The following is a 27,809-nucleotide window of genomic DNA, read 5'->3' as shown; positions in this document are numbered from 1 at the left end:
CACCCCATGCAGGAAGAAAGCAAAACAATCCGAACAAAAACCAAAAGGCTGAAGCGCCGAAACGCCCCCATCACAGAAGTCAAAATGCCGAAGCGCACAAATTTAATCAAGTCATCGTTAAGAATATGCAAAAGGTATCTGATACCAGCACAATGAAATGCCAACATATGGAGGAATTGGAATCCCTGGTCGGATGATCGCAACAGCCTTGGGATCGTCATGAAGGACAGTGACATCGGCGACACAGGGTTAGCATAACATCGTCAATGGCGTCATTACTGTTCGCTGTCCTTGATATAAGTGTACGGCTCAGAGAGCGAGCTGTCAATGTACATGCTGTGATACTTCTTGGCCCATTGGCGGGTCAAGATCGAGGCTATGGCGGTCAGCAGTGAACATAAGATGGTCGTGCCAGATGAGAAGACATACCCTTCAAAAACTTCTTGCTGGCATATTTCTTGAAGAAGGCCTCGTGGGAAACAGGACGGTGGAGGTAGTCAATCATTAAGCGGAAGACAGGGTCGATTTCGGCCTCGGTATATCCAGCGTAGTGGGAAAGTGTTGCATCCTACGGATAGACTGGTTAGCTTAAGTGAAAGATAAATAGAGTCAGACATGACGAACCCAAGGACCACGCTCAAGGATCAAACGTGCCAGGTACATGGAGGCTGCAGCAATCTGGCTTTGGGGGAAACCCATGAAGCGATGGTCGAGCAGGCTGATTTCCATGAGGTATTTGCCCAAAGTGCGCGTTTGAATATCATAGTTGTCGGCCTTGGAGATACGGCGCAGGAAGTTCATGGGGTTGGGGAAGCTCATGTTGTATTCGAGAGTAGCGAGGACGTGACGTTCAGCATCCAGGATTTCCTTGTCCGAAAAGGTTTCGTCGGCAACATGGCTGAAGTTGGCCACATGGGGAGAAAGGACCTCTTCGTACTTGGAGGCAATGAACATAGCGGTGACACCGACAAGCTGGAGACGATCCAAAGCAACAACCTCGGCAGAAAGGAAACGGTCGATAATGTTGACAGCCAAGAAAAGGGTCTCCGGGAGCAGACGGAAACGGGTGTGGACCTCAATCAACCAGTCGACCAAAATACCACGCATCTTCCACTCCAAGTCGGGCTGGTGCTCGATATACTCTGGGTTGGGGAGAGTTGCGACCTCGAGGTCTTTGAGATAGTCAAAGATCTCAACAACATATTCGGCCGCCATCAATGGGTCATCCAAGTCCTCAGTATCCAGATCAAGGGGCTTGTCCGCCGACGCCTTCTCAATAACTTCCTCATGGATAACTTCCTCCACCTCCGGCAAGGTCTTCTTAGTGTTCGGCTTCTTCAAGGGGGGGGCTCTTCTTGGAGAGCTTCGATCTTCTTCTCGGAAGGGCGTTTGTTACTGGCAACACCACCAGAGCCACTACCTGGGCGCTGCTTGACCTCGGGCTTTTTATTTCCAATGGTACGAGGTCCAGAGGTAGGTGCACGTAGATTGCTCGTTCCCCTTGGCTTTTGAACACCTCCCTGCGGGACCGTTTTCGTAGCAACACGGCTCTTGCCCGCACCAGCCTTCTTTGTATCTTTGACCTCCCCATCAGCCTTGAAGTTGCTGACATCCCCCAGAGCAGGGCGGGCCCGAGTAGTAGCCGTCGTGGTACGCTTTGCCTGCACTGGTTTTTTAGCTCCATCAACAGCACCGTCTGTGCTCAGGGCAGCAACCTTGGCCCGCGTAACGCGTGCTGCAGGCCCGTTCTCATCGTTCTCGTTCATCGCGCCACGAGTGCGGAGGCTAGTACGCGTCTATGTTGGGGTTAGCTTTTCGATGCCCAATGGATTGGATCACGCGTTCAAATCAATGCCAAAGAGCGGGAGATGCTGCACAAAACACGAGCTTTCAAGGATTCGTTCAGCTTACCATAGGCATCGCGCTAGACTGAGGAAAGAAGAGGAGGGAACGAGGGCACGAAGAGAGAGAAAGAATGAGGGTCGAAGGTAATTCTCCTTGTCCTGTCCAGCTCAGGTCAGCATTCCATGGGACATTATTGCCCCCCCAGTGGAGACCAAATACCAGACGGTCGTAGCAGTTAGATATACGTACCACGCGTGAAAATGTAGTCACTTGAGATTGACTACACTTGCCAATAGGCAGATGTAGGTGTAGGTACAATATCGAGTAAAAAGAATCGCGATACAAGTTGCATACAAGATGATATTGATGGTGAGTAAACTCGCGTAGACCTCGGTCTTGCCGTTCGGACAACGCGTGACGATCCGGGATTGAAGGGTGCTGAGGTATTCAGTTCACACGTGGATTCCAGCGGGTTAGGAATCGTCCGGAATAGATGGTCTTGGGAGGGGAGGGGAGGGTATCTTGAAGTGGAATGATGATGATGAGGGAAAAGGAAGAACCTGAGAGGGCCAAGCGATGTTTGGGCCCTACTACTAGCGCGGAAAACAGGTCAAACCTGACGGACGCCCCACCTGCAAGTCGCGCAGAGCTGTGTACACCTTGAAGACCACAGGAAAATAAGAGTAATTGACCTGTATAATGAGAGTTTTTTTTTCTCCGTTTTTTTCTGCAGAGCCTAGATCGAGGATGAATAACCAAAGAGGAAAATGGAATTCGTGATCTGATCCAGCTGGGAGGGCAGATCCAGCAATGAAGGGGAGGTGGGCAGGGCGGTATTTGCTGTAAATACGCGTATGTATCGACAAACCTCGCGCGCGGAGGCTGTGGGCACGTGACCATAAACAACAACGTTGCGGGGCAACGGAGAAATTTATTATGTCACGGGTCACGTGAGTGTGCTACAGCCACAGTGGCTGTTTCTGTCTACACATATGGCGGTGTCTGGAGATCACGTGATTCTAGAACTTTTTGCTAGCGGAGCGGAAGTGAGGCAGGACCATATTGGACGGCCGGTTTCTTCGTGGGAAACATTCCATCGCCATCGCTGCCATTGCGTCCTTCCAGTCGGTTGGCTCCTTCGTGCCATGCTCCTCCAACCTCGAATTGCCCTTCGGGGTATTCAGCTACCTTTTAGGTGCTTGCCAACCCTTCCAGTTCGTCGATTTGCATCAACAGAAGCAACAGCCTCCGATAAACCTTCGACATCAACATTCGACCCCAGTGTGACGTTCGCTCCTCCTCCGACACGAGATGATTCTGGCGTGAAGCTTCGCACATATATTCCCCGTACCCCTGGTGTCCGTCATTTGCGCCGGCCGGTCAACGACCACCTGTTTAAAGGTCGCCCCGTTCACCGATTGACTTTTCCCAAACGAGGCCATGCCAAGGGTGGCCGTAACAACAGCGGTCGGGTCACCGTTCGCCATCATGGTGGTGGTGCGAAGCGCCGTATTCGAACCGTGGATTTCTTGCGAATGGCCCCGGGTCCTCATCTCGTGGAGCGCATTGAATACGATCCTGGACGTACCGCACACATTGCCTTGGTCCGCAGCAAAGAGAACAAACAGTTGAGCTACATTCTTGCTCCAGATGGCATGCGAGCCGGTGAGACGGTGCAAAGTTATATGTCCGGAATTCCTGAAGACCTATGGAAGAGCATGGGTGGCACAGTGGATCCTGGTGTTCTGGCAGCTCGGACTGCCTGGAGAGGCAACTGTCTTCCTCTTCACATGATCCCAGTTGGAACCTCTATCTTCAATGTTGGCCTGCGCCCAGGCAAGGGAGGTCAATTGTGTCGAAGCGCTGGTACCTATGCTACTGTCGTCGCAAAGGGTAGTGACTCTCGGCAGCAAGAAATCGAGGCCGACTCAACAGGTCAGCCAGAGATTGAAAAGAAGTCTCTGTCTCTGCGTGAGAGGCAAAAGCAGGAACGACTCGCTCAGCACATCACCGTTCGACTTTCTAGCGGTGAAAGCCGACTTATTCACAAGGATTGCTGTGCTACCATTGGTATTGCCAGTAACCCGAACTATCAGTACACCCAACTGGGTAAGGCTGGTCGATCCCGATGGCTCAATATCCGACCAACTGTTCGTGGTCTGGCTATGAACGCAATGGACCATCCCCATGGTGGTGGTCGTGGTAAGTCTAAGGGTAACGTTGACCCGAAGAGTCCCTGGGGTATTCCGGTAAGTCTACTCTTTTCCACTATATATCGATATTTTGGTCTTGGTACTAATCTTTCTTCCCCATCTGCAGACCAAGTCTGGATACAAGACTCGCCCTAAGTGGAAAATCAACAAGGCTGTTGTGCATCCCAGGCCCCGTAACCAGGGTCAACGTCGCCGTGGCTATAACTAAATACTCTTTTGGCCTACCCGTCGAGTCTCTATGGCTATGTCTCGCCTTGCAATAAGTGTATTCCCCCTCTTCTATACCTCATTTTCATCATCCCCGGGATTTCTGTACAATAAATCAACTTCCATGTTTCTTTGCACTTGCTGGGAAAGATTTTCTTTTCTATTCTATTGTTGGCTGAAGCCCAGGCAAAAGGGGCACTGTATAGTATGATGGCCCAAAGCCAGCCAGATCAAATGGAAGCAAATAGATCAATTTTCTCAAATTATTGGTACTGTGTAACTAGAATTGTGGTCGTGTGTATCTGGGGTTGGATATATACGAGATATACCATAAATGTGGCGCTAGCAGTCTCGTACATACGTGAGGACTCATTTCAACTTGAAGTTGGGGCTGGTTGACCCGCCCAGACCTCCAGGCAGCGTTGGCGTGCGTACACAACCCTGCCGATCGCCATGTGGTAGTCTTTTGCTGTATCCATTTACTCCATACTAGCAATTTAGGTGGACTTTAATTTATTATTTTATTTTATTTGATTCTCTAAATATGATTTACACTGAATATCCATAGTTTTCATTCGAATCCCATCGAAAGAAAGTTAACTTTCCATACATAAAAGAGGATGTTGGGACTGAATAGACATTCCTCGGGATTGGACGGTCTGCTCTCTCGGCCTGATAAGCGCAGTCTTCAGTCATCGCGGGACCTCGAATTTCTCGCTCTGCTCTTATTCCCACTCAATCTAGAACTTCCCTCACCTTCAAAGTGAACTATTATGACATTGTTACGAACGTGATTGAAGGCCTGTCCTCTTCACGTTTTTTTAAAGAAATCCTCTCTGAGAGTCGCCAGTCCTCATAAGTTAAACGGTGTCTTGCCTGTCACTGTCGTCATCGCTTTGAAATACGCATCTTCAAAACTGCCTCAACGCGGTCGATCACACTCGCCATGGATAATCTCACTCCGTCCATGTTTTCGCAAAGCTCGTCGCAATATCCAACTGGCGCCGATAATTCCAGACCAGACTATTCGATTGCAGATGCTGGTGTCTCCACTGAAAACGCGGCTACTGGTGACGGCGGTTATGTACCACGCCCGAAGCGCATAGCTTGTGTCGTTTGCAGGCGGAGGAAACTTCGATGTGATGGTAAACGACCAAGCTGTGGGACTTGCTCGCGCCTGGGTCATGAGTGTGCATACGATGAAGTACGCAAGAAGAGCGGTCCCAAGCGGGGATACGTGAAGCAGTTGGAAGCGCGATTAGGTATGGGGGCTTGCCACTTGTCGCAACCACCATTTTATCTTCTGAGTCTGGGAGTCTCGTATGCTAATGCGATTTCATTAAAATAGCCCAGGTCGAAACGCTACTCAAAGGTCAAGACGGGGACCCCATTCCCAGAACCTCGCCCCCTCAGCCACAGGAAAATGCATTCACGGCTCCCCTTCAAGATGAATCTATACTCGCCTTACCCGATATCTCGAACCTGGGTCCTGAACTGGGAAATACAATGCCATCCTCTACAAATGGAGCCACCGCAGCCCAGTCGAACCAAATGCTCTTTCCTAGCGATCCTCAGTGGGATATGATCGGTCTAGGATTGGAGGAGCCTCTACCTACTCAGGATGTCATTGATGAATTGTAAGTACCACATACAGTTCAACCCGTACTCAATGCTAAGGCTTTTCTATTAAAGGGAGAGTATTTATTTCGAGAAGATCCAGCCCATGCTACCCCTCTTGCACCGTCCTCGATACTTCACCAGCTTGAATCTTGCTCCCCACATGCGTCCACCCGTTTGTCTTCGATATATGATCTGGTGCCATGCTGCATCTGTCAGTGACAAGTACTACGGCTTGCACAATCATTTTTATCAGCGTGCTCGGAAGTATACTGAACTGGATGAGATGAAGGGATTTGGAGAGAACATCATCACCCTGGCTCACTGCCAGACTTGGATCCTTATTGGTTCATACGAATTCCGCATGATTTACTTTCCACGAGCTTGGTTAAGTGTTGGAAAAGCGTGCAGGTTGGCACTCATGATGGGCTTTAACCGATTGGACGGTGTTGGGCTTGATGTGAAGCAATCCATGTTTCCACCCAAAGACTGGACTGAGCGTGAGGAGCGTCGAAGGACTTTTTGGATGGCCTTCTGTACAGATCGATATGCCAGTATTGGCACTGGCTGGCCTGTAGTCATTGATGAGAATGATGTTCGTCGTCCCCAAGAATATCTGATCTACTGAAATTGGTGAACAGCTGCTAACAAGTGCTAGATTATGACCAATCTTCCCGCTTCAGAGGAAGCGTTTCTAATGAGCAAGCCACAGCGCACCCTGCGCCTGTCAGATATTATTGCTGGGGAGGGTATTTCAACATTGGCACCATTTGCTTGCGTATGTGTTTTAGCAAATCTATTTGGTCGCAATCTCAATCACATCCATCGACCCCAACCGCAAGATAATGATTACGACCTGAACGGAGAATTTTGGAAACGACACAGGAGTCATGACAACATCCTCCTTCATATTGCACTTTCTTTACCTGATCATCTTCGTCTTCCAGGTGGGGTGGATGATGTAAATGTCATATTTGCAAATATGAACATCCACACATCTACCATCTGTCTTCACCAAGCAGCGATATTCAAGGCCGAGAAGAATAAAATGTCACATCAGATTGTCACCGAAAGCAAGCGCAGATGCCTTGTTGCAGCGAACCAGATATCAAGTATCATGAAGATGGTCAGCCATGTTGACTTGACAATTGTACGCTTTGGTTGTCACTCCCCTTTGTCATTATACCTACAGAGCTAATATCCTCTCAGCTAAACCCATTCATGTCATTCTGCCTCTACATATCTGCCAGGGTATTTGTACAGTACCTCAAATCACGACCCGATGATTCGACAGTCCATTCTTCTCTGCAATTCGTGGTTTCTGCGCTCAATGCGATGAAGAGCAAGAACCCTTTGACTGAGTCATTCCTTGTTCAGCTGGACGTTGATTTGGAAGGCACTGGTATCAAAGCTGTTGACAATTACAAGCCAACTGTTTCTCATGCCGCGTCGGTATTAGTGAGTTTGACTATCTTGATCATGCTCTGCAAAATAACATTTCAACTCACTTTTTTTTCTAGCACCGTTATTGCCCTAGCAAGAATGAAGCTACAGCTTTCTACAATATGGGAGATGCAAAAGCCATCGCGAAACCTGACGGGTTTACGCACGGTGATATGAATCAAAGTGGCACGTCCCGAGCCTTTGCAGAACGCAGGACCACTACGCTACCTAGTCGATACAGAGACTCGGGAGCTCATGATTCCGAAATTGGGGTTGCCGGAAACAATATGCAAAATTTGTACCAAAACACGAGAACGTCCGCTATCAATTCTGATGTCCCGGGAAATGGAAATATTGTGGATGTAGACATGGATTTCTCTCCTGATTTCGGCGGACCGAATGATAGGAACCCGCCCTCTGATCATCCAACACCTTCAACCCTGAACTCATCCTCGAACACGTCATATTCGATGTCAGGGGTCGATAACCCATCTCCCGGGAAGAAACAGCAAAGCTCTGCCACCTCACAGCAGCCTCAATCCTCCGTTACATCTTTCGACAACATGCATTCCATTCACATCTCACCTACTGGTACTGATTCTCCCGCAATCCCAGACATGGGCTCATTTACGGGCCAAATGTTCTCCAGCAGAAGTAACAATTCTCTTGACAATACCGGTACCTCGCGGACCTATCCCGAGGCTCCTGGCTGGGATATGCCGACTTCTACTCCCAACCTTGGTAATATAGACCTGAATACTCTGCAGTTTGACTCTTTGAGTGAGGCCCAGTGGGCTCAAATATTGGACGACAATGGCAGTGGGGCCCGATGGGAGAATTGGCGTCCAGCGTGAGCGCAAAGGAACGATAACCATCCACAACACACGGCTCATATGCCAATCCTTTTCTGACCATTGATTGAGCACGTCAAGCCATCCCGAATTTATTTTCCCTTGACCCGGAATGCTCGTATTGGATGAGGATATCTGTTCCGCTCATCTCACTCGGTCTGGCGAGACTATTGACTACTATCATCGGGCAAATGAATGGCAAGCTCTGCTCGAACTTTGCCATGTATATACCCCTGGAAGCCCACAATAAGGGCGCTGCCGGGAAGAAAAAAGCCCACACTTAGCAAGCTCGATTAAATGACATGACTGCGGTTGAACGACTGAAAGATCACGACCAACGTCCTTTAACATGATTACTCTCCACTCTCGAACTCGCGGTCTACACTGACGGCAATTCCTTCTCTATTTAATAAAATATTTGTCACTAATACAATAATTAAATAAGCAAAGTTATTCATGACTGATGTCTTAACTCCTAATCATGACGAAACATGTAGATAAATAATTGTAACCCCTTCTAGTAATATTCTGCAAGCGTGCACTTTGTATAGAGTTCCACTACTTCTTTTGAGTTCCAGGTCATCTAGCATCTCCATGGTCTTTCCTCTTCTCAGGTGCAAGTTTGCCATGAACAATCGTAATACTGCATCCAATTTCAGTTTCTCTTAGTAAATATTCTCAACTGAGTCTCAGCACCTAGTCATGGAATGATATCAGAGAGGAGCAGGTCAAAGAATACCTGCTTAATATCAATTATGCTAGTCATCAATGCACAGCCTCTTTTCTTTCAAACGCTGCCACCACCAGCGCCGACAATCTTTAAGCCTCCAGGACCACCGCTACCAGGGCCGTCATTTGTAGTTGAGTAAGCCAGCCAATACCTGGAAGGATGCCAAGCAACAGCGGGAACTCCAGCATTCGCACCGGTTGTTGGCACGGTGTACACACTCTCGCCAGTCTCGGCATGGAAGATCTCCAGGCCATTCCCACCGCAGCCTTGCTCGTCACAGGCACCGCAAAGGAAGCGACCATCAAAACTCCAACTGACCCCGCGAATACCACCACCATTTTCGCTAGAGAGAGTTCGTTGGCAGATCCAATCCTTGGTATCCCAAAGCGAGATCAAGGCGTCACTACCGCCGATGGCAAGATATTTGCCTGTGGGAGCAAGAGAGATGGCCATGCAGGCTGATGTGTGCGCATTGAGGGTATGAAGGATATCAAAGGAGGGATAGGACATGATTTTCACAGTTCCATCACCAGTTGTTGCAAAAAGATGTAAGTCAGGAGAAGTAGGCGATGCGACATGGTGGGAGAAAGTAGTCGCATTGGTTTGAACGGGTTGAGGGTGGGGAGTGAGAGCTGTGTAGGTTGAAGCGCCAGGCTTGGAGACTGAATAAGACGATCTACCAGTGCCACTGCTTTCGTTCCCAATTATGTTGGGAGATGAGGGAGATTGGATTGATATTGGTATCAACGTGTCGTCCTAGTTAAGGTTGAAGGGCCCGAGTTAGTCGCTAGGTAGTTTGCGCCGAATGGTTTCGTCCCTCCCAAAAGACGAGACGGCCTACTCACCTTCTTTCCGACAACCATTGTGCTACCATCGGCAGACCAAGACAGCGTGAAGGCCTCACCACCGACATCAAGACGGCTCACGCATGTCTTAGAGCGCACATCCCAGAAGCGCACAGTTCCATCCGTTGAGCAGCTAGCCAATTCCGCATCGCGGACAGGGTTGAAGAGCACTTTTTCGATACCAGCCGAATGACCGCGCAGCTCAGTCGAATATCGAGGCGAGGGCCGCTCAGGGTTCCAAATTCTCAAGGTACGATCAGCGGAGCCAGTCGCAATCAGCTGGCCGGTGGGATTCCATGCTAATGTACGGATACTATGAGCTCGCAGAGAGATGATCAGTAACAGGCTAGATTCTGACAAGCCCAATGCAAGACTTACGTGTGTGACCCAGGCCCTCTTGCAGCAGGATCCGTGTAGTGTTGAGTTTTGGCGCTGCCAAAGAAGGATGCGAAGCGCTCCTTGGCGAGGAGCTCACGACGCGGAGCGGGGGCCATACCTGATGGCTCCTCTGATTCTGGCGGCCGCTTCTGCTATTCTAGCAATCGGCACCCCAGCTTAGATCTGCCTGCATTGGCGTCACAACAAAAGTGAGAGAGGTCCAGGTATCTCAAGACGTGGAATTGCCGTCGATGCTTGACCACTCGGGGAGCTCTTCCTCTGCCGAAAAGCGTCGGCGGAGAGTGCATGTTGCCTGAGGCCGAAATCAGTGTAGTAACTATATTCAAGTCTACAAATTTTCGAAGTATTTTTTTTTTCCTTTGGAGTTTTCTGGTATATTCGAGCTTGAATATAGTACAGTGATAGAAAGCCTTAATCACTACCTTCTACTCCAGATGTGATCTTGCTTGAAAGTGAGCTTGGTCAGTTGCTGTATATTCATTCTTCCATATGAACACAGATCATGAGGGTATATACTCGAGAATAACCAATGATACCTAGCTCGCGACCAGACAACCCTCGAGTCTAAATAATTTTGCACATTCACAATGCGACATTGGTAAAATAACTATTAAAATTCCATACCAAAGCCTATGATATTCAAATCTTCCGACTAGGATAGCTGAAGATCACTAATAATCCAACCAGCCGTGGCATTATGGAACTTCCCTATCGATAAGGCTTATTGCCAGCGAATCTCTAAATCTCGACGCCCAATGATCAACCCTCCACAACGTCTTCCGAAGAATACCAGCAGCCTGAATTTCACGCGACACCCAATCACTGTGTCATCTGCTGAGCTCTCGTGGTCAATTGAGCTCCTGTATCATGTTTGATTTCGAAGATAGCGCGTCTGAACGCGAAAAGTGCTTCACGACCATCAGTCAACTTCCCACTTTTGTGGATCCGAAGAAGATTCCTAGCAAGAAGTCACCTTTCTCGGCGATTCTTAATAACCCCTTGGCACATACGGTTAGTGATTCCCGGAATAATTACAGACTTAACGTATCCATCATTCACGAGACTGATCATATCGAGTAGGTCGAGGTCATTCTTCCAGAGACACTCTATACCAGCATTGGATCATCACTAGATGCGAAGCTGACAAAACCTCAATATGCTCGAGTCTTCATGTCTCCCTCCAGTATTCTGGAAAATGACTTCTTCAACAGTTATGTCAGATCTGGTAAATTTTCCTGGCCATGGATGACATGCCGGGCGGCGTTATCCTCGTCTGTTCACGAAAATAGAGCAAAAGAGTAACATCATCACTAGGAAATGTCATCATGATATCTGAAGGCCGTTCGGGGTCAGACACTGTTTTCACCCTGATAGATGGTCAGTCCTTCGGGAACCAGCAAATCGATTTGCAACAAGCTCAATGATTGACATTACTTTTCATATCAGGGATTTGCAAAATCGAAATGGGCAAAGAAATATATGAGCGCACAGGACTCAGCGGAAAGCCTGTTCGCAGTGGCGGTAGGAAACATGGAAAGGAAAGATTCTGTACGTTGATATCCCTCGACCACTGTGAAAGGAAGATATAGGAGCTGACCTGATCATTAGTGGTCGAACTGAACCTTCGACTGCCATCAATGCTGCATGGTAAAAAAGGGTTCGAGCGTATTGTGTGGGCTTTTGGGAATGTTCTCGGCCATAGTCTAGCTTGGTTGTTCTGCGACCTAGAACCCGCAAGCCAGGGTGGTGGTAGTATGCTCAATCCCCGAACCAATCCACGAACAATTTGCTAACATTTACGAAGCACCTAAGCCCATTGAAAAATTACATCCGCAACTTCTTGAGTCATCCCAGCGTCGGACCAAACTTGAGAATATCTTGACCCCTTCCTTACAGGAAGTAGTCTCAAACGATATGTCCCCTGTGGATATGCAAGATCGATGCGGTGCTCTTTGCGAATGGATCTCCATGGCCCAACTTCGGTCATCTCGTGTTTCTGCGGAAGATACAGTCGACCCATATCTCAGTCGCTATAGTGTGCCTGATTATAATGGTACCAATGCCGTTAATCTGATCAGCTTGAAATGGCACGGTCTCATTTCCTCAACCTGGACCATGCAATTATTTTTGAATCTCCTGTTAGTGAACCATGGACCCCAACCTGCGTGGCGTACCGAGATATCAGAAAGCTAATCTACGCTCTAAATGGGCGACGGTAGTTGTCAATCAGGAAAGTTCCCTTCAACCAACCCTTCGATGGCCTGGTTTGTTCTTTCCTCGTCAGCATTGAACAGACAGGTTGTAGAGGGAAGGGACGGCTTTAGCATTGCAGTTGCTCCAAATCTGCTCCTTCCAAATGCAGCAGAGCCCAAACCGAATGCTCGCCATGCGATCTGCTGGGAATTCGTTGGGGCTTCGGTCATCGATCATCACTGAAGTCTTGTATCCAGGGATCTGAACTATTACACTATCAAAAGGGGCGTCGGCAAGAAGAAGCAATATGACATTGTGATTGCATTATATCCCCATTAATTACGCCTGTTTCTCTCATCATTCTTTCTCTTTTCACAACCACTCGTTCTCAACTATACGATCTTCTATACGCTGTCCAGATAGGCTTCTTGCTTCTGTCTTGCTCCCACCCTCGCTATCACGCTCTTTAATTTCGCTATTTTTCCTGAAGCTCGGGCTACCATGTCGGACGACAGTTCCAGTGCGCCTTCCAACTCCAGGCACTGGATGTTTGCTGCACCGGAACCTATGTTTGAAGACAAGGAATCTGCCGCCCTTTTCAATGCCTTTTGCAACAATTTGTACGCTATGGATAAGGATACAGAGGGCCAGGATACAGAGGGCCAGGATACAGAGGGCCAGGATACAGAGGGCCAGGATACAGAGGGCCAGGATACAGAGGACCAGGATACAAACATGCTCGAACCCGTGGACAAGAGCAATACCTCGCTCACTCAGCCTTTGAATGAGACAGCCCCCGATTCATATCCATACCCATCTCCGCATTCTCTATCGTCCACACCTTCTGTACAACAACCTGGACCAATCATTGTTCCTGGACATTCACCCTTGTCTGAACCTCCTCCGACTTCATCTAGTCCATCACCTATGCATCCGCCTCAAACTGTACCGCGGCAGAAGCCCGTCTATGCTAATCCGGTACCTATGCATCCATCTCAACCTGTGCCTCGGCAGATGCCTATTTATGGGCGTCAGAGCTCGAGCTGTTCTCAGTTACCCCATAACGTTTGCCGAACCTCATGTCAAGAAACAATACGAATAATCCAGCAGCTTCTAGAATATCATCATAAACACTGTCCTCATCATAACCCGATGGTTCGGGCTACACCAAATGGATATGCTCCCAATGCTCGGACATCCTCTCAAGTGAATATACATGGCACAACATATCATCAGCATCAGCAAGTTCAATGGGTGCCACGCCCAGCTCCCTCCGTGCCGGGGCCTTCATCGTCAGCTCCAGCCTTACCACGGGCTGGTTCTATGCCAACCCAAAAAGTGTTCGATTTCGCCAAACCACAAGTGCCTGCCAATTTCGTCGCCAATCCCGGCAATCATGCCCGGTGGAGAATCGAGAAAGATGGGAGACGAACCTATCTGAATACGTCTAAGGGAAAACAAGCACAATGCAGTGGAAAGACCGGGAAACAGCTACGTGATGCTGTCAAGACCGCCAAAGCCGTCAATGCCAAACTCTGACATGTCTCATGCTAGTGTAGATCTCAAGGGCTCTTCATTTTTCGCTCGCTGTATTATTTCTCTACTCTCTTTCTTTTTGCTTCTTTTGTCCTTAGTCAAGTGCATTTGCGATGAGTTTGCCTCGCTCTGGAGTGAAATGAGCGTTCTTGTATTACAGGGAGTTGGAATCAAGATATCCAGATTTGTATCTTTTGCTTGGAGTTGCCATGGTATTTGCGCTTGCCGGTTCTACCAGAGAACCAGCCCATCTTGGATGTATGGATCAAAGCGTGGAGGAGATTACAAAACATCACTTTGAACAGGAGACTTGCTTATGATGTCGTTCGTTGAACTAGAACAAAATGACATGCGTTTTTTATGCTACTCCTTTGTAGGTACACTAGGACAGCTTTTTCGAGATCGTCCTGAAACAAAAGTCTAGTCAGTCCTTGAGTATCGTGTACTTACTTTCGTAATACGTCTGGACGACTAAACGAAAATATGCAGTATAAACTGTACTACAGTGGATTAACCGTGGTGAAAATCGGTTAAATACAAGTATTAGTATAACTAACAGCCCTGCAGTCTTCAGCAGATCGGATGATGATGATACTATTATTAATACTACTAGAATCTGAAACTTAACGTCAAACCTAATCTACGATCTCAATGTTGTTTATGAAAGTTCATTGTTTGACAGATGCAGAAGTGGCGGTCATAATGCTGCAACCTCCAGGGCCGTAGTATTACATCAATGATGATCTCATGCGAATATCTATAGATCCACATGCAAACCCGAAAAAAAACAGTGTACATAATTTGACGCTCGTTTGTCCACCAGCAATGCAATACGTAACAAAACACCTTTCAAGTAAAAAGAACAATCAAGAAAGCATGGCCAAGCCATTACAATTCTAGCCAGCTATATCATTAACAAGGTCCTGGATGATAGGTCTGTTACCAACAACAGAGTTCCCATTGAATAACTTGGTGCCCTTCCTTGCGGGTTTTCGGTAACTTGGAGGCTGCCGAGAACCCAACGGGCTGAGTGGCTCGCGTTCACGAAATGGTGAGGTTTTGCTATTTCCACCCTGCTTCTCCGCAGAGCCAGACACCCTGTCGGCTTCCGGGGACTGGAAAGGCAATTGCGTGCAACTGAGAGTGGCAGTTGGGAAAGAATGGTTCTCAACAGCATTGTATGGGAGATTATAGACCCAATTTTTGTCTTCAACGAGATTGACGTACTTGCAGAGAAGATCATTGCCATCACGTAGAGTTGACCTGCTACCCACAACAAGAAGTTTCGTCCGGGCACGCGTAAATGCGACATTGACACGTCGCCAATCGCGAAGAAGATCACCAACGTGATTCTCAGAGTTGCTTCGAACACAACTGAGAATGACGATCTCTTTATCCCGGCCTTGGAATTTATCGGCAGTGTGCATCTCAAGGTCTGGCGAGTATCGGCGAAGAGTTTGTTTGAGGACTGCGAGCTGGCTTCGGTAGAATGTGATGACGCCAATTTGCTGGGCTGAGATACCACTCGCAATGAATGATTCCACAAGTTGCGAACATAATACAGCTTCTGTATAGTTCACGACACGTTGCCCTTGGGCGGCCTCGAGGGCAGAGGGGCCAAGAGGGTCTGTATTGACCAAAAGGGTTTTGTTGGATGGATCCACTAGATCTTGGAGCCAGCATCGTCCATGACCAGAGCCCATACACATTCCTTGTTGAGATTTGAAGTCATTGGAGTGAAATTGGCTGAGAGCATGAATATTTGGTATTGCGAGTGAGCGAGCAGCGACCTGCGGTGTACCGCATTTCAAACGACCAGAATATATGAGCGTGTTAGAAAGTAGCATAATATCCTCGCACATGCGGTATTGATGCTCAAGATTGACCACAGACTCGGGCTGCCCATCGGAAAGTAACTTGAAGAGACTAACGTCCAGACCTCCTTCTTGAGCGGCCTTGTTTTGCACCAATGGTGGAAGCTGGTAATGATCGCCAACAAGGATGAAGGTCCTTGCCATACGGATTGGACCTAAGCAGACTGGGAGCGTGATTTGTGATGCTTCGTCAACAATGCAATAATCGAATATCCGTTGGTTGAAGATATTGTGGTTCACGCCAAGGCAAGTCGTCGCCACCACCTGTGGCTTCTCGTATGAATCCTTGAGCTCCTCGATGGTAGCCTTCGGAATTGCCGCCAGATCTGCGAACTCTTCAATATCCGGATGGATCTTCGTGATTGCACCAATGCGCAGAATACGAACACCATCATCGCGAATCTTCAGCAGGATATTATCTACTGCTGTATGGGTGTACGAAGTGAGTAGAACACTTTTGCCTTGTGCAACCAGAGCTCGGATTATATGAGCGATGGTTGTTGTCTTTCCTGTTCCAGGCATTCCAAGAACCAAAGCATAGTCTTTAGCACTCATAACCTTGTCGATTGCTTGTTTCTGGTCAACATTGAGGTTGTCCGGGCCGGATATGGTATATGCAGTGGATGAGGACTTGAAGTTAGGAGCTTGGCCTTCGACGATAAGTCTTCTCAGATGTCTTGCTTGAAACAAATCCTTGTCCATCATGCAGATGAGATTGTTCCGAACAGTGGCCATACCATTGCTAAATTCATCCTTGTCGATTCGATAGACAAGTTGCTCATCCGGATCTTCTAGTTCTGACTTCCGGGTCTGTTCAATTTCCATGATGCCTTTGAATGATTGGTTTGTCTTGCGATTGAATCCAACTGTTTTGGATCTCGCGTCGTGCAACATTCGATCTACGGCCACTGTGATATGCGAAGCGCTCACATGGACAACGTAACCATTCGCGAGTGCGAAGTGCCCCTTCTCATCGGAAACAACAACTGGTTCACCGACAGATATCTGAGATTCGGCAAAGGAGAAACCAGGGTGCCTTTGGCGCTTAATAAAAGTGTAACGGTAGCGGTTGATTTTTGAGCCGCCCTGTTCTTCTGATACAGAACGAGGATCGATAACCACGCCGCCAAAGCAACGACCGAGGGATTCTCGTTCATTGCTGAGCAAAGTCCACAGCTCTCGTCGAAATTTGATAAGATTACCCTCCTCTTTCGTAAGAAGATCATCCCATTTGCGGAAAAAGTCCTGATCACCGGGACCGAGATGCTTGGTGGCAGCCTCAAAGTCATCACCAAGGCCACTTGTTTCACCATCGCCGTTTTCTGACAGCTTATGGTACATCAGGCAGGGAGTTCTGGCATAGCACCTATTACACATGCGTGCCTTCTTGAGCATTGGTGGAAGCTGCGTCCTCTCACGGATGAAACCTGCAAGTTGATTACGCACTTGGAGCATCTGAACAAGCTCATGACGAATACCTCGGATACTGAGGGTCCTAGAAGTTTCAAGATAATATAAGAGCCCGAATGTGACCTCAATATCTAGAAATTGTTAGTGCAAGCTCGTGGGATTCGGATAAGAAAAAGATAGCGTACCATATCGGTCAGAGAGAAGAAGGGTGTATAGGGCTGTCTGGGCTCTGTGACCTTGATTTGTATCCCGTTTACCAGTTTTCAGCTCCAGAGGTACGACGAGATTCTTAATCCCATCATCGTCACGGCATGCAACTTGAACTGTGGCGTCAATGTTTCCTTTGAGCCCATACATCGGCGACCAGACATGTTCTTCCACTTCCAGTAGTTTATTTATACTTAGGTTGAGCTTTGAACTGTTGCGGTCCTCGACAGTCGAATTGGCCTAGCAGCTGAATGAGAATCCTGCCCAATGATTTGCTCAAAGGCTTAACGTACCTGTGGGCTTGAATGCAGAAACATCTTTGCCCAAGCTAAGACTGTTGGGATCTTCCCCATAATTTCCTCTGTTGCTTCTTGAACACTCATGTTGATTGCATACAATTCTTCAATATGCCCCCGGAGCACTCGTTCAACGAGGCACCTCAAAGAGTCCATGTCCCATTTGTTAGCCTTCAAGGCCTCTTGGAAGACCTCGTGGAAGAAAACGCCAAATGCCTGCGGTTTTTCGAGTTGAGCAAATGCTTTGATACGATCTTGTAAAACAGCACGGCGTTGACAGTCAATCGAGTCTGCCACAACAGTGGCAGATATCAGATGATCGGGGTGAAGGATGACCATGTGGTTGGTACTATCCACGACACAGAAGCCGGTAGAATCAAAGTCTCCGATCAAATGGAGATACGAGTCCTTGTTGCACGGACTATCATACCATGACTCTCGTAAGATGATAACTTTACGAGTCTTGGTTTTTTCGTCCTCAACTGAAAGTACCTACAGGTACGTTAGGACTCGAGTTCTTCTTTCTGGGAGATGGGATGGGAAGCGGGAAGCGGGAAGGGGGAGACGAGCCTGCTCAGGTTGTGTACGCCCTTTTGGAGTCACATAGGTGCTCTGCGCAATTTCAACGATACGGTAGCGTTTGATTGCTTGGCGATCCCTCAGTTTCTATTGTTGTCTGTCTCAGTATATAATTTGGGTATATCCATCAAGAGCGACACACATGATCCTCATTCTGGGTTGCCTGCTTCATGGTCTGCTCTATAGCATCCAAATCGAAGTCATCATCAAATTCATCCTCGGAAGATGCCGCAGCGACGCCTTGGGCCGCTGTGTCCAGAAACCTGCCATTTGCGCCATCAGCCCTAGCTGCCGATGAGTTATCTGGCTTCTTATTAATCTGTTCCTTGGAATCGACGGGCTTGCATTGACCCTGCTTCCCGTCGCACTCGGCAAGGATGTCTTGGATGTTGTCGAAATCCCCATATTCGTCATCAAAGTCGTCTGAATCATCAGGCTTGGTCTCGTTATTCATAAGTTTATTAACAACTGGCGGTTGACTGTTTATTGCATGTAGTCGCTCGGGATTCCTTGGTTGCAGTTTATCTGCTCCAAAGCTTGACCATGCGGGGGAACCAAAGGAATCGAACTCATTCCGATCTGCGACTGGCTCGACAAACGGGTCTGCGGAAGCGTCTGCTAGATCCATTAGGTCTTGATCGAGATCATCGTCGCCAAATTCCGAGGAGTCCTGGAAATCACTACTTTTCACAGGAACTTGGTCCTTTCCGGATGGGAAGGATGGGTTCTGTTTGATCTTAATGTCACCAAGGCCTTTCCGATCGGTAATGGGGGACGATGAGCGGCAGCGTTGAGCGTCAATGCGTTGTCTGAGTGGAGAGGAGCCTGGGGGGGCCCATATCAGCTGGTTGCGGTGGCTGGAGACTCTTTTCAATGGTTTCCAAAAGAAAATTGATCCGCGATGGCGGCTTTCTACCTGAGTCCAAAACATTGCTGCTTGTGCGAGAGAATATGCCTCGACCCGAGCCCTGCTCTTGTCGGTAGAAGCGTCTTCTCTTGGCTCGAGATGTTGGCCACTCAGCAGCACAACTGATTGAACGCCTCAAACCGGATGAGTCTCGACTTGTTCTTCCCGAAACAGGAGTTTGCGGAGATGAGGAAAGAAGGTTTGCCAGGCGATTTGGGGGAAGGTCGTCGGCTCCACCAGCCATATTCTTATCCATATAGTTATTCCAAAGCTCCGCCGCAAGATCATGTTGTGGTGTTTTGAATAAAGCCTGTATAGATTGGAGATCGAGCGGTTCTTTGGTTTTCTTTCGACTCGCGTGTGAAGGAGAACCAGCTGGGGATGAACTATGGCGTCGCTTCTTTCGACGGCCGCCTGGTGTTTGAGACGACGTATCAGGGTTCGAGCTTGCGGGTATATGCTGCCATACGACATGATCCACGGGTGTTACATCTGGGCCTGGTGCTGGGTCAAAGGAATCTTCGGCGTTGCTTATGAGGTCGGCGAGAGGTATTCGATTTCCTGGTGTCTGGGGGCATTCTTTGGTTGGCCGCAGCTCTGCCGCAGAAGCTTCTTCTGTTGACGGTTTGCTTTTATCAGGAGACATGTGTGTCGTTTCCACCACCCCGTTCAGCCATGAGCTCTGATTTTCCTTGTTCACATGTGCTGGCTTCGACTCGTCTCTTGAAGTCGCTTTGTCGTCCAAAGCTGCGCACTCTTCTTGATAACGGAATGCGTTCAGTTTTGTACGCGAGCCAGAGGAAATTGGGTATGAATTGTTGTTGGTCGCCATTTCGGTAGTCCAATGATATCAAAGATTCCAATGATTTCACAATCCGGCTAATGTCGCATTTTCGTGGCTCGAGTCTTGGGCGAACAATGTGAGAAAGGCGAGTATGCACTCGTCAATTTCAAGGATGTGGTAAGCACGATCAAGTGAGAGGTGCTATTTCGAGGACAACACTTGTATGATCAATACGTTAGAGATGGTATAGTTAAGACCAAACGGCTCCAGCGACCTTTGAACGAGGCGATAAGAAACGCGTCGGGGTCGCGCGTCGCGATATTGTGCCTGCTTTATAAGGCACTGAGGCTAGGAAGTAAAATTTGTTGCTGCCTGACTTCTCGGGCGTCAAAGGCGGACAACGAAAATCACCCAAATGGGACTAGCGTCTGGCTGGTCAGCTCCCAGCGGCTTTTGCGGCTTCAACATCAATCCGCCCCTCCACTCATCGCTACCCCAGTGTCATAACAATTGCGACTGTGATTGTCATCTAGGGAAGGCGACCAACTGTTGGCCTTGCTCATATTTCGCCCTCTCCACTCCGCCTTTTCCGACTTCCCCTACCTCGCGATCTTCGTTTTCAAGATGACCGCTCGACCAGTATCGCAACTCCTCCGCTCGCGCTGCCTCCTGCGCCGGCCGCAGAACGTTCAAGGATTCTCGACCCGAAGCGCTCTGCGCGGTGGCGACCACGGTAGCCACTATGATCCTCCTACCGGCTGGCTGTTCGGTGTCAAGCCCGGCCAGAAGTACGAGAAGGAAGGCTGGGAGAACATCTGGTACTACGGATTCATTGGCAGCTTCCTCGTTGCTGGCGTTGCATATGTTTTCAAGCCCGATACCTCGTACGTATCCTTTCTTCCCCTCTATTCGACACATTGAGATAGCGTTCCTGTCTTAGCACAAGGACATCATAGCCGAACCGTGGACTATCAATACTGACTCTCCCTGTAGCATACAAACCTGGGCTCTTGAGGAGGCCCGTCGACGACTGGAGGCTGAGGGTATCTTGGAAGACCCCGAGAAGGCCAAGAACTAAACGAAGCGCCTTGGGGCCTATTCTGTACACTGTACATAGAGAGATCGGAAAAGGATGATCCCGGTTTACACTTGTGTCACTTGTGGTGGCAGACATGACTTTCCGTTCCTTTTCTTAGATGGGGTTTTCGCATTTCTTTCCATTTCCGTTACCTGTTGTACTACTCGATATTTCGTTCAGTCTTCTTTATACCACACGAATAAAGGTGGATCAAAACAATGATATTCATCATTCTCATATTTTCTAGATTTCGTTTTCTTCGCATGACTGGGCCCAGTCACAAGTCCCGAGCCCTGGAAAGCTATTTACTTAACTTGATTAAAGATTTCTCTATCCTATTCATATTGCTTGGTGGCCTCCGGCCATGCACCTGTGGTTCTCAAGGGGTCCCTTTGGCTTCATACCTCTGGATACAGATCAGTCCGTCGCAGCAAGGGCATCTCCCGTCTGATCTTTGAAACCAAATCTAAATCGATTTCTGCAGTCGCGATTTCTGGCTCTTGATATTCCTCTCCTAGCTGCGCCACCACTTCACCCCATGGATTGATTATCATAGAATGGCCGTAGCTCCGTCTCTTCTCGTTATGAGGTCCTGCCTGTGCGGCGGCAATTACATAGCTCTGGGTTTCGATAGCGCGTGCTCGGAGTAAAGACTCCCAATGGGCTTTCCCAGTGGGAACTGTGAATGCTGATGGGTAAGTTATGACTTCGGCATTTTGCCGTCTTAATGCTAAGCTGATCTCTGGGAACCGTAACTGCGAAGTATTTGTATCAACCAGCCATTCATCGTCAATATTTCTTCTTTATCGACCAGCAAGCACTTACATCAAAGCAGATTGCTAACCCAACCCGCCCAATTGGGGTTTCAAAGGGTGGCAGTATAGACTGACCGGGCTGGACATTCCTGTTACAGATTTTAGTGGGCGACAGTAAAAGAAATACCGGGGACTTGTCTATTTACTGACGTGCTTTCTTTCAGTACAGGGCCTCCTTTGATGTCAACATCAAACAAGTGGACCTTTTGATAATCTTGGGTTATAGCGCCTTTATCATCAATCCAGACCAGTGAGTTCTTGAGTCTGTGTTCCGAAGCAATTCCATGAACGCCAACATTGATGTGAATTTGTGAAAGCTTCGCTGCTTTTTGAAGTTCGGAGACAAAGTCACCCTGTTCCCGTGAATGAGCTAGAGAAAACGATTCTTCGGCTGACGAGGCAATATAGTCCGCGGCCTCAGGAAGAAACAGAACCTACAGTAAAGTCAGATTATTGCCCGCTAAATATGATAGAGACTGTACAGAATATTCTCATTACCTTGGCACCTGCAGCAGTAGCTTTGCGAACCAATGTCTGACATTGGGCTAGATTGGAAGTTATGCTCGCTGTTGCGCATAGCTGTCCCACTGCCTACATTGTAGAGTAAGCGGGTCAAGAATCCTATCAAAACTCTTTGACTTTGAGAACTTACGGCAAGAACCATTCCCCCCACAGACCTCTGGTATGCAATAGCGAAAATATTTTTAAAAGGAAAAACGCTCAGGTGGTGGTGGAGGAGGATATTGCTCAGATACTCCTCCGATGAGCACATCGAACGGGCGATAAGGCGCTTACTCATCGCTTGCCGGTGGGATGGAACCTCAAATATGGGATTTCTCGGCCAGCAGTTGTACCTCTCACCTACAAGCTGTGCCTCGCAAGTAGCAGGTTGCTTCTTTCCGGCATAGGCCCATCGCAATCATGAAGAGTCTTAGGAGAGATCTCTCTTCTAATCCACAAGCCTCTAATGTCACCAGCAAGGTGTTCGTGAGATCCACCAAGAGTGGAAAAGTGCAAAAGATTGTTCGCGAGCTCTATCTGAGGCAAGATATTCCTTGTTCCTCGAAACTCTGCTCCTTATGCCCCTCGATCGCGCCTTCTGATGCGAATGGGAACAGTAAGAGCTCTATTAAGTTCACCATAGGGTATTATATGCTAACCTAAGCCAGTTGCGCCATTCGTCCTCTCTGATCGTCCCGCCGGCACAAAGGCCTTCCCTCGCGGTCATTACCTCGTCCCTGACACCAATGCACTTTTGAATGGAATGGACCTTTTCGAACATACAGGTGCCTTTTACGATGTCATTATTCTACAAACTGTCCTCGAAGAACTCCGCAACCAGTCACTGCCGCTCTACAATCGTTTGCTTTCCCTCATCAAAACCGATGAGAAGCGTTTCTACCTTTTCTTTAACGAATTCCGCCTTGAGACACATGTGAGGAGAGGGCCAGATGAGTCAATTAATGACCGCAACGATCGTGCTGTTCGTGCAGTGGCGAGCTGGTATGAGGAACATCTTAAAGTCTCAGCAAAGAAGGGCAAGAAGGAAAAATCTGTCCCCGCTATTGTCGTTATTACGGATGATAAAGATAGCATTAGAAAGGCCAAGGCAGAGAATGTTACCGCTCTGTCACTTTCAGACTACGTCTCCGGCTTGGAGGATTCGGATAAGTTGCTGGACATGATTAGTGAGGCACGGGAAGCCCGAGACACCAAGGGACCGGCCGGACAGCTATTCTACCCAGAATACCTGCCAATGTCAAAACTGATGACCGGATTGCGAGCAGGTAATCTGCATCAGGGTGTGTATAATGTCTCGCCTTATAACTACCTTGAGGCATCTGTCAAGGTTCCAGCATTCAACAAGCCTCTCCTTATTCTTGGTCGTGATAACAGCAACCGAGCAATCTCAGGTGATGTGGTTGTCATTGAAGTCCTACCGCAGGACCAATGGAAATCCCCTTCTACCAAGATTGTCGATGAGGAGGCAGTGACACGAAATGACAATCCTGATTCTGAAGACACCGAGGCTGTTGTTTCGCAAAATGAGCGCAAGGCTTTGCAAGAAGAGGTTAAGAAAGCCCATGGAAACAGCTCTGAGGGCAAACCTCAGCCAACTGCCAAGGTCGTTGGTATGATTAAGCGTGGTTGGCGTCAATATGTTGGCAATGTCGACTCCACCTCGACTGGTTCCCAGGCTGCTTCAGGCCGTCGTCAACAGACCGTTTTTGTGTTACCGATGGACAAGAAGGTTCCTAAGATCCGGCTTCGGACACGGCAAGCCGGTGACCTTCTCGGCCAGCGCATCCTTGTTACAATTGATAGTTGGGATCGGGACTCTCGATACCCCAGCGGTCACTTCATTCGGTCTTTGGGCGAGCTGGAGACTAAAGGCGCAGAAACGGAAGCACTTCTTCTAGAGTACGACGTACAATACAAGCCTTTCCCCAAGTCTGTCTTAGACTGCCTTCCTGCAGAGGGTCACGGTTGGAAAGTTCCGGCGTCCAAGGAGGACAAGGGTTGGAATGGCCGCAGAGACCTCCGGGATTTACTCATTTGCAGTATCGATCCTCCCGGATGTCAGGATATTGACGACGCTCTCCATGCTCGCGCACTGCCAAATGGTAACTTCGAAGTCGGTGTTCACATTGCAGATGTGTCTCACTTTGTAAAACCCAATAATCCCATGGATCTTGAGGCCAGTGTCCGTGGAAGCACGGTGTACCTGGTTGACAAGCGTATTGATATGCTGCCTCACCTCTTAGGAACAGACCTATGTTCCCTGAAGCCCTATGTCGAGCGTTACGCCTTTTCCGTTATCTGGGAGGTCACTCCTAATGCAGAAATCGTATCTTCGGATTTCACCAAGTCAGTCATTCGCTCACGCGAGGCCTTCAGCTATGAACAGGCCCAGTTACGCATTGATGATCCATCTCAGAAAGATGAACTCACCGAAAGCATGCGGCATCTCCTCCACTTCTCAAAGATTCTTCGCCAGAGGAGATATGATGCTGGCGCGTTGAATCTCGCATCCCCAGAAGTCCGAATTGAAGCCAGCGATGAAGTAGGTGATCCTTTGACAGACGTGAAGACTAAAGCCATGCTCGCGACCAACAGCTTGGTCGAAGAGTTCATGCTTCTCGCAAACATTACCGTTGCTTCTAAAATCTTCGACTCCTTTTCGCAAACAGCTTTGCTACGACGACACGCCACCCCTCCACCACAAAATTTTGAAGATTTAATCAACCAGCTCTCGAAGAAGCGAGGCATGGAGCTCGATGTATCTAGCTCAGGTGCTCTTGCCAGCTCACTCGATCGCTGTGTCGATCCTAAGAATCCCTTCTTCAATACTCTTGTCCGTATTCTGGCGACCCGTTGCATGACCTCTGCTGAGTACTTCTGTGCCGGTGCCCATGCCGAGCCCGAATTCCGTCACTACGGTCTGGCATCACCCATTTATACTCACTTTACCTCACCCATCCGACGATATGCCGACTTGCTTGTTCACCGACAACTCGCTTCGGCTATCGGTTACGAGGGTGAAGATGGCCATGCGGTCATTGAGGGTGTCCACACCCGCGGTAAACTTGAAGACATTTGCCGAAACATCAACTATCGGCACCGCAATGCCCAATTTGCCGGCCGTGCTAGTATCGAATACTATGTTGGACAAGCACTGAAGGCCCGTGGCGAAAAGATGGCAGCGGGAGGCACTGACACCGGTATTGATGAGGAAGGCTACGTGATGCGTGTCTTCGAGAATGGTGTTGTGGTCTTCGTTCCACGCTTCGGTATCGAGGGTGTTGTTCGTCTGGAGGACTTTGTACTCCCTGGAGAGTCCGGTTCTTTCTCTGTTTCTGAACGACGTGAATTGGCAGTCCATCGCACTACTCACTTCGATCCCGAGGAGTACTCTCTTCGTGTTGAAGAAAAAGGACACCCCGAGAAGGAGCGAGTTGTCGATGTGGAACTCTTCCAGAGGGTAAAGGTCAATGTCAGCTCGGTCAAGGAAGAGGGCCGAGGCGCCGGCAAGAGACGCGTGCGGATCTTGATTACTGGATAATGAGTTGTTATGTAGTTTATAGACACAAAATTTGGCGTTTAGCAACCGGCTTTCTACATGTGGTTTAGAGTTGCCTTCGAATGTTACTACTGTTCCAATCTTTCCTGGGAGTAATGCCAACAATTAGGTACTGTCCAGATGATACTTTTACTAAATATGTACTAATCACGACACGACTTGAAGTTGATACCCTATTCATGTCGATTTCTTCACTTTCATACCCGCTTTGGTGCTACCATTCTACGGATTAACCCAACTGGTGCCCAAATTTGAACATCCGATGTCAGATCAGTGGACCGAGCAGAAGATGCGACAGTCATAGGGTGTTCCTGCTTGTCTCCGTCTTTGAGAGGCGCTTCTCGGGCAATGGATTCTCGCCGTTGCTGTGCACGCTCTAACTCTCCGACCTTCCAGCCTCGAACGAGCCATATGCACAATGAAGCTCCAATGTACATAAAGCCCGTAAACAATTGGACTTTGAGATAATTGGTTCCTCCATCCGACTTGTTGCTGCGGAGCTGCAGGGCAATAGCCTCGGATACAGTGCAAGGTCCCACGAGGGTAAGCCAGGTGATACTCAGGCCAGAAGGCAGGTCTCGTAGACCGATGATCTCGGCCAAGACGGGGGAGACGGTGGCCCAGAAAGTGCCTGCGACTGTTCCAACCAGAACGGCAAAGAAGCAGACTACACCCATACTGTCTGCGAAGATCCAAAATACCAAGCAGAGAAAGCCACAAAGAAAGGTCAGGATGGTAGCGATATTAATGCGACCAAGACGATCACTGAACATACCCACGAAGGGACGGCCAAGACCCTGCCCCAAATTCAACAGGGCTGAAACAATACTGCCCTGATGAGACGTGAGACCAATGGATAGCGCAAAATTGGCCACGCTGAATAACAACGCGACATATCCCAACATGCTGAATATGCCCCATCCCAAGAAGAGCAAGAATTCTGGCCGGCGCACAAGAGGGAAATGGAAAGCCGTCAGGCGGCTGCCGACGAGTTTATTGCGGTCACGAAGTAGATTTCCACATACCAGATTCACAACACATGCGATGATGCCCAAAATCCGAAAGGCCCAGCCAAGACCGAAACGAGGAATGATGGCACCCACCGCGAGGGAGTAAATGAGTCCTCCCAGTCCAGATCCAGCAGCAGTTATTCCTTGAGCGACACTCCGGCGCTTATGGAACCATTGAGGGGCGATGCCAACGCTGGCCACGAACAGGAAGCCCATACCCCAGCCAAAACAAACACCTTGACTGAGCATAATGTGCCATTTCTGAGTTGCAAATGATGAGCCAATGAGGGAAAGGGTCTCAAAGAATACACCCAGATTAAGCACAAAGCGAGTACCGAGAACATGAATGAGATAAGTGGCTAATGGAGCCACGAGAAGTGCACAAGAGATACTCAGACCCCCGGTGAAAGCGTAGAACAGGGATGATGTGTTGGGGAAAACATTGTGAGAAAGATAATGACTCAGGAAGACTCCATAGCTCTGCGGAGATAGTACCTCGGTTAATACTGCATTTTATCTATGACCAGGTAGTAGTATAAGATGACATACAAGTCGGGAGACTTATACTGAATATTGGAAGCTTGCTTACACTATTGATTCCCCATGTATGTGCATTGATCCAAAACACACAGGCAACGCAAACCCAACCATACCCTCCATCCGGCGGGACGTCACGGTTATACTTCTCATCAGCATCAACAGGCGGTTCTATATGAGTTCGAGGGGGTTCATGGTCGTTCTGATGACTGTGGAGGGAGAAATTGTCGTCGTGATGTGATCGAATCACTTCTATTGGCTCATTGTCGTTCATTTCTATTGAAAATTATATTGAAAAGGGTTTGAGTCACTCCGCGTGGTATTAGTGGCGAATTCAAACATATGTACTGGT

The 27,809-nt window shown here is 48.5% G+C and overlaps 11 protein-coding genes across 11 annotated transcripts; 6 read left to right on the top strand and 5 right to left on the bottom strand.

Annotated features, from left to right (window-relative positions):
• Nucleotides 1-275: 275 nt before the first annotated feature.
• N7469_010599 (B-type cyclin nimE) lies at nt 276-1,920 on the bottom strand (the record flags this gene model as incomplete). The annotated part of the gene is made up of 5 exons (XM_056649504.1): nt 276-376; nt 430-568; nt 625-1,349; nt 1,397-1,796; nt 1,912-1,920. The coding sequence occupies 5 exons, from the start codon at nt 1,918-1,920 to the stop codon at nt 276-278; spliced, it is 1,374 nt and encodes a 457-aa protein (XP_056496635.1).
• A 1,070-nt stretch (nt 1,921-2,990) lies between these two features.
• N7469_010598 (mitochondrial 54S ribosomal protein uL2m) lies at nt 2,991-4,266 on the top strand (the record flags this gene model as incomplete). The annotated part of the gene is made up of 2 exons (XM_056649503.1): nt 2,991-4,094; nt 4,165-4,266. The coding sequence occupies 2 exons, from the start codon at nt 2,991-2,993 to the stop codon at nt 4,264-4,266; spliced, it is 1,206 nt and encodes a 401-aa protein (XP_056496634.1).
• A 945-nt stretch (nt 4,267-5,211) lies between these two features.
• On the top strand, nt 5,212-8,179 carry N7469_010597 (putative C6 transcription factor Prf; the record flags this gene model as incomplete). Its single annotated transcript, XM_056649502.1, has 6 exons — nt 5,212-5,527; nt 5,614-5,902; nt 5,958-6,477; nt 6,541-7,032; nt 7,092-7,340; nt 7,403-8,179. 6 exons carry the CDS (start codon nt 5,212-5,214, stop codon nt 8,177-8,179), a joined length of 2,643 nt encoding a protein of 880 aa, XP_056496633.1.
• Nucleotides 8,180-8,963: 784 nt separating this feature from the next.
• Nucleotides 8,964-10,245, bottom strand: N7469_010596 (uncharacterized protein; the record flags this gene model as incomplete). Its single annotated transcript, XM_056649501.1, has 3 exons — nt 8,964-9,662; nt 9,752-10,064; nt 10,130-10,245. 3 exons carry the CDS (start codon nt 10,243-10,245, stop codon nt 8,964-8,966), a joined length of 1,128 nt encoding a protein of 375 aa, XP_056496632.1.
• Nucleotides 10,246-11,017: 772 nt separating this feature from the next.
• Nucleotides 11,018-12,586, top strand: N7469_010595 (ribonuclease P protein subunit p40; the record flags this gene model as incomplete). The annotated part of the gene is made up of 7 exons (XM_056649500.1): nt 11,018-11,161; nt 11,231-11,375; nt 11,465-11,527; nt 11,597-11,698; nt 11,759-11,902; nt 11,955-12,288; nt 12,370-12,586. The coding sequence occupies 7 exons, from the start codon at nt 11,018-11,020 to the stop codon at nt 12,584-12,586; spliced, it is 1,149 nt and encodes a 382-aa protein (XP_056496631.1).
• A 258-nt stretch (nt 12,587-12,844) lies between these two features.
• On the top strand, nt 12,845-13,882 carry N7469_010594 (uncharacterized protein; the record flags this gene model as incomplete). Its single annotated transcript, XM_056649499.1, has 1 exon — nt 12,845-13,882. One exon carries the CDS (start codon nt 12,845-12,847, stop codon nt 13,880-13,882), a length of 1,038 nt encoding a protein of 345 aa, XP_056496630.1.
• Nucleotides 13,883-14,775: 893 nt separating this feature from the next.
• On the bottom strand, nt 14,776-19,984 carry N7469_010593 (bifunctional ATP-dependent DNA helicase/ssDNA endodeoxyribonuclease DNA2; the record flags this gene model as incomplete). Its single annotated transcript, XM_056649498.1, has 6 exons — nt 14,776-17,294; nt 17,349-17,610; nt 17,664-18,087; nt 18,163-18,332; nt 18,388-19,070; nt 19,162-19,984. The coding sequence occupies 6 exons, from the start codon at nt 19,982-19,984 to the stop codon at nt 14,776-14,778; spliced, it is 4,881 nt and encodes a 1,626-aa protein (XP_056496629.1).
• A 498-nt stretch (nt 19,985-20,482) lies between these two features.
• Nucleotides 20,483-21,026, top strand: N7469_010592 (uncharacterized protein). Its single transcript, XM_056649497.1, has 2 exons — nt 20,483-20,820; nt 20,930-21,026. Exons 1-2 carry the CDS (start codon nt 20,561-20,563, stop codon nt 21,012-21,014), a joined length of 345 nt encoding a protein of 114 aa, XP_056496628.1. The 5' UTR covers nt 20,483-20,560; the 3' UTR covers nt 21,015-21,026.
• Nucleotides 21,027-21,412: 386 nt separating this feature from the next.
• N7469_010591 (carbon-nitrogen hydrolase family protein) lies at nt 21,413-22,493 on the bottom strand (the record flags this gene model as incomplete). The annotated part of the gene is made up of 5 exons (XM_056649496.1): nt 21,413-21,769; nt 21,840-21,918; nt 21,980-22,263; nt 22,328-22,420; nt 22,482-22,493. The coding sequence occupies 5 exons, from the start codon at nt 22,491-22,493 to the stop codon at nt 21,413-21,415; spliced, it is 825 nt and encodes a 274-aa protein (XP_056496627.1).
• Nucleotides 22,494-22,750: 257 nt separating this feature from the next.
• Nucleotides 22,751-25,892, top strand: N7469_010590 (exosome catalytic subunit DIS3; the record flags this gene model as incomplete). The annotated part of the gene is made up of 2 exons (XM_056649495.1): nt 22,751-22,946; nt 22,999-25,892. The coding sequence occupies 2 exons, from the start codon at nt 22,751-22,753 to the stop codon at nt 25,890-25,892; spliced, it is 3,090 nt and encodes a 1,029-aa protein (XP_056496626.1).
• A 215-nt stretch (nt 25,893-26,107) lies between these two features.
• Nucleotides 26,108-27,731, bottom strand: N7469_010589 (MCT family MFS transporter; the record flags this gene model as incomplete). The annotated part of the gene is made up of 2 exons (XM_056649494.1): nt 26,108-27,400; nt 27,510-27,731. The coding sequence occupies 2 exons, from the start codon at nt 27,729-27,731 to the stop codon at nt 26,108-26,110; spliced, it is 1,515 nt and encodes a 504-aa protein (XP_056496625.1).
• Nucleotides 27,732-27,809: the final 78 nt, after the last annotated feature.

This window comes from Penicillium citrinum (genome assembly GCF_028827155.1).
Source record: "Penicillium citrinum strain IBT 23319 chromosome Unknown utg000009l:1.0-4274883.0:1.0-4276374.0, whole genome shotgun sequence".
Lineage (NCBI taxonomy): Eukaryota > Fungi > Ascomycota > Eurotiomycetes > Eurotiales > Aspergillaceae > Penicillium > Penicillium citrinum.
This window is presented reverse-complemented; position numbering and strand designations above follow the sequence as displayed.

Bases quoted from the DNA above. Each gene is read 5' to 3' on its own strand.
- N7469_010592 (XM_056649497.1), top strand. From the start codon at position 20,561: ATGACCGCTCGACCAGTATCGCAACTCCTCCGCTCGCGCTGCCTCCTG. The intron at 20,821-20,929 runs GTACGTATCCTT...CTCTCCCTGTAG, and splicing joins GTTTTCAAGCCCGATACCTC to CATACAAACCTGGGCTCTTG.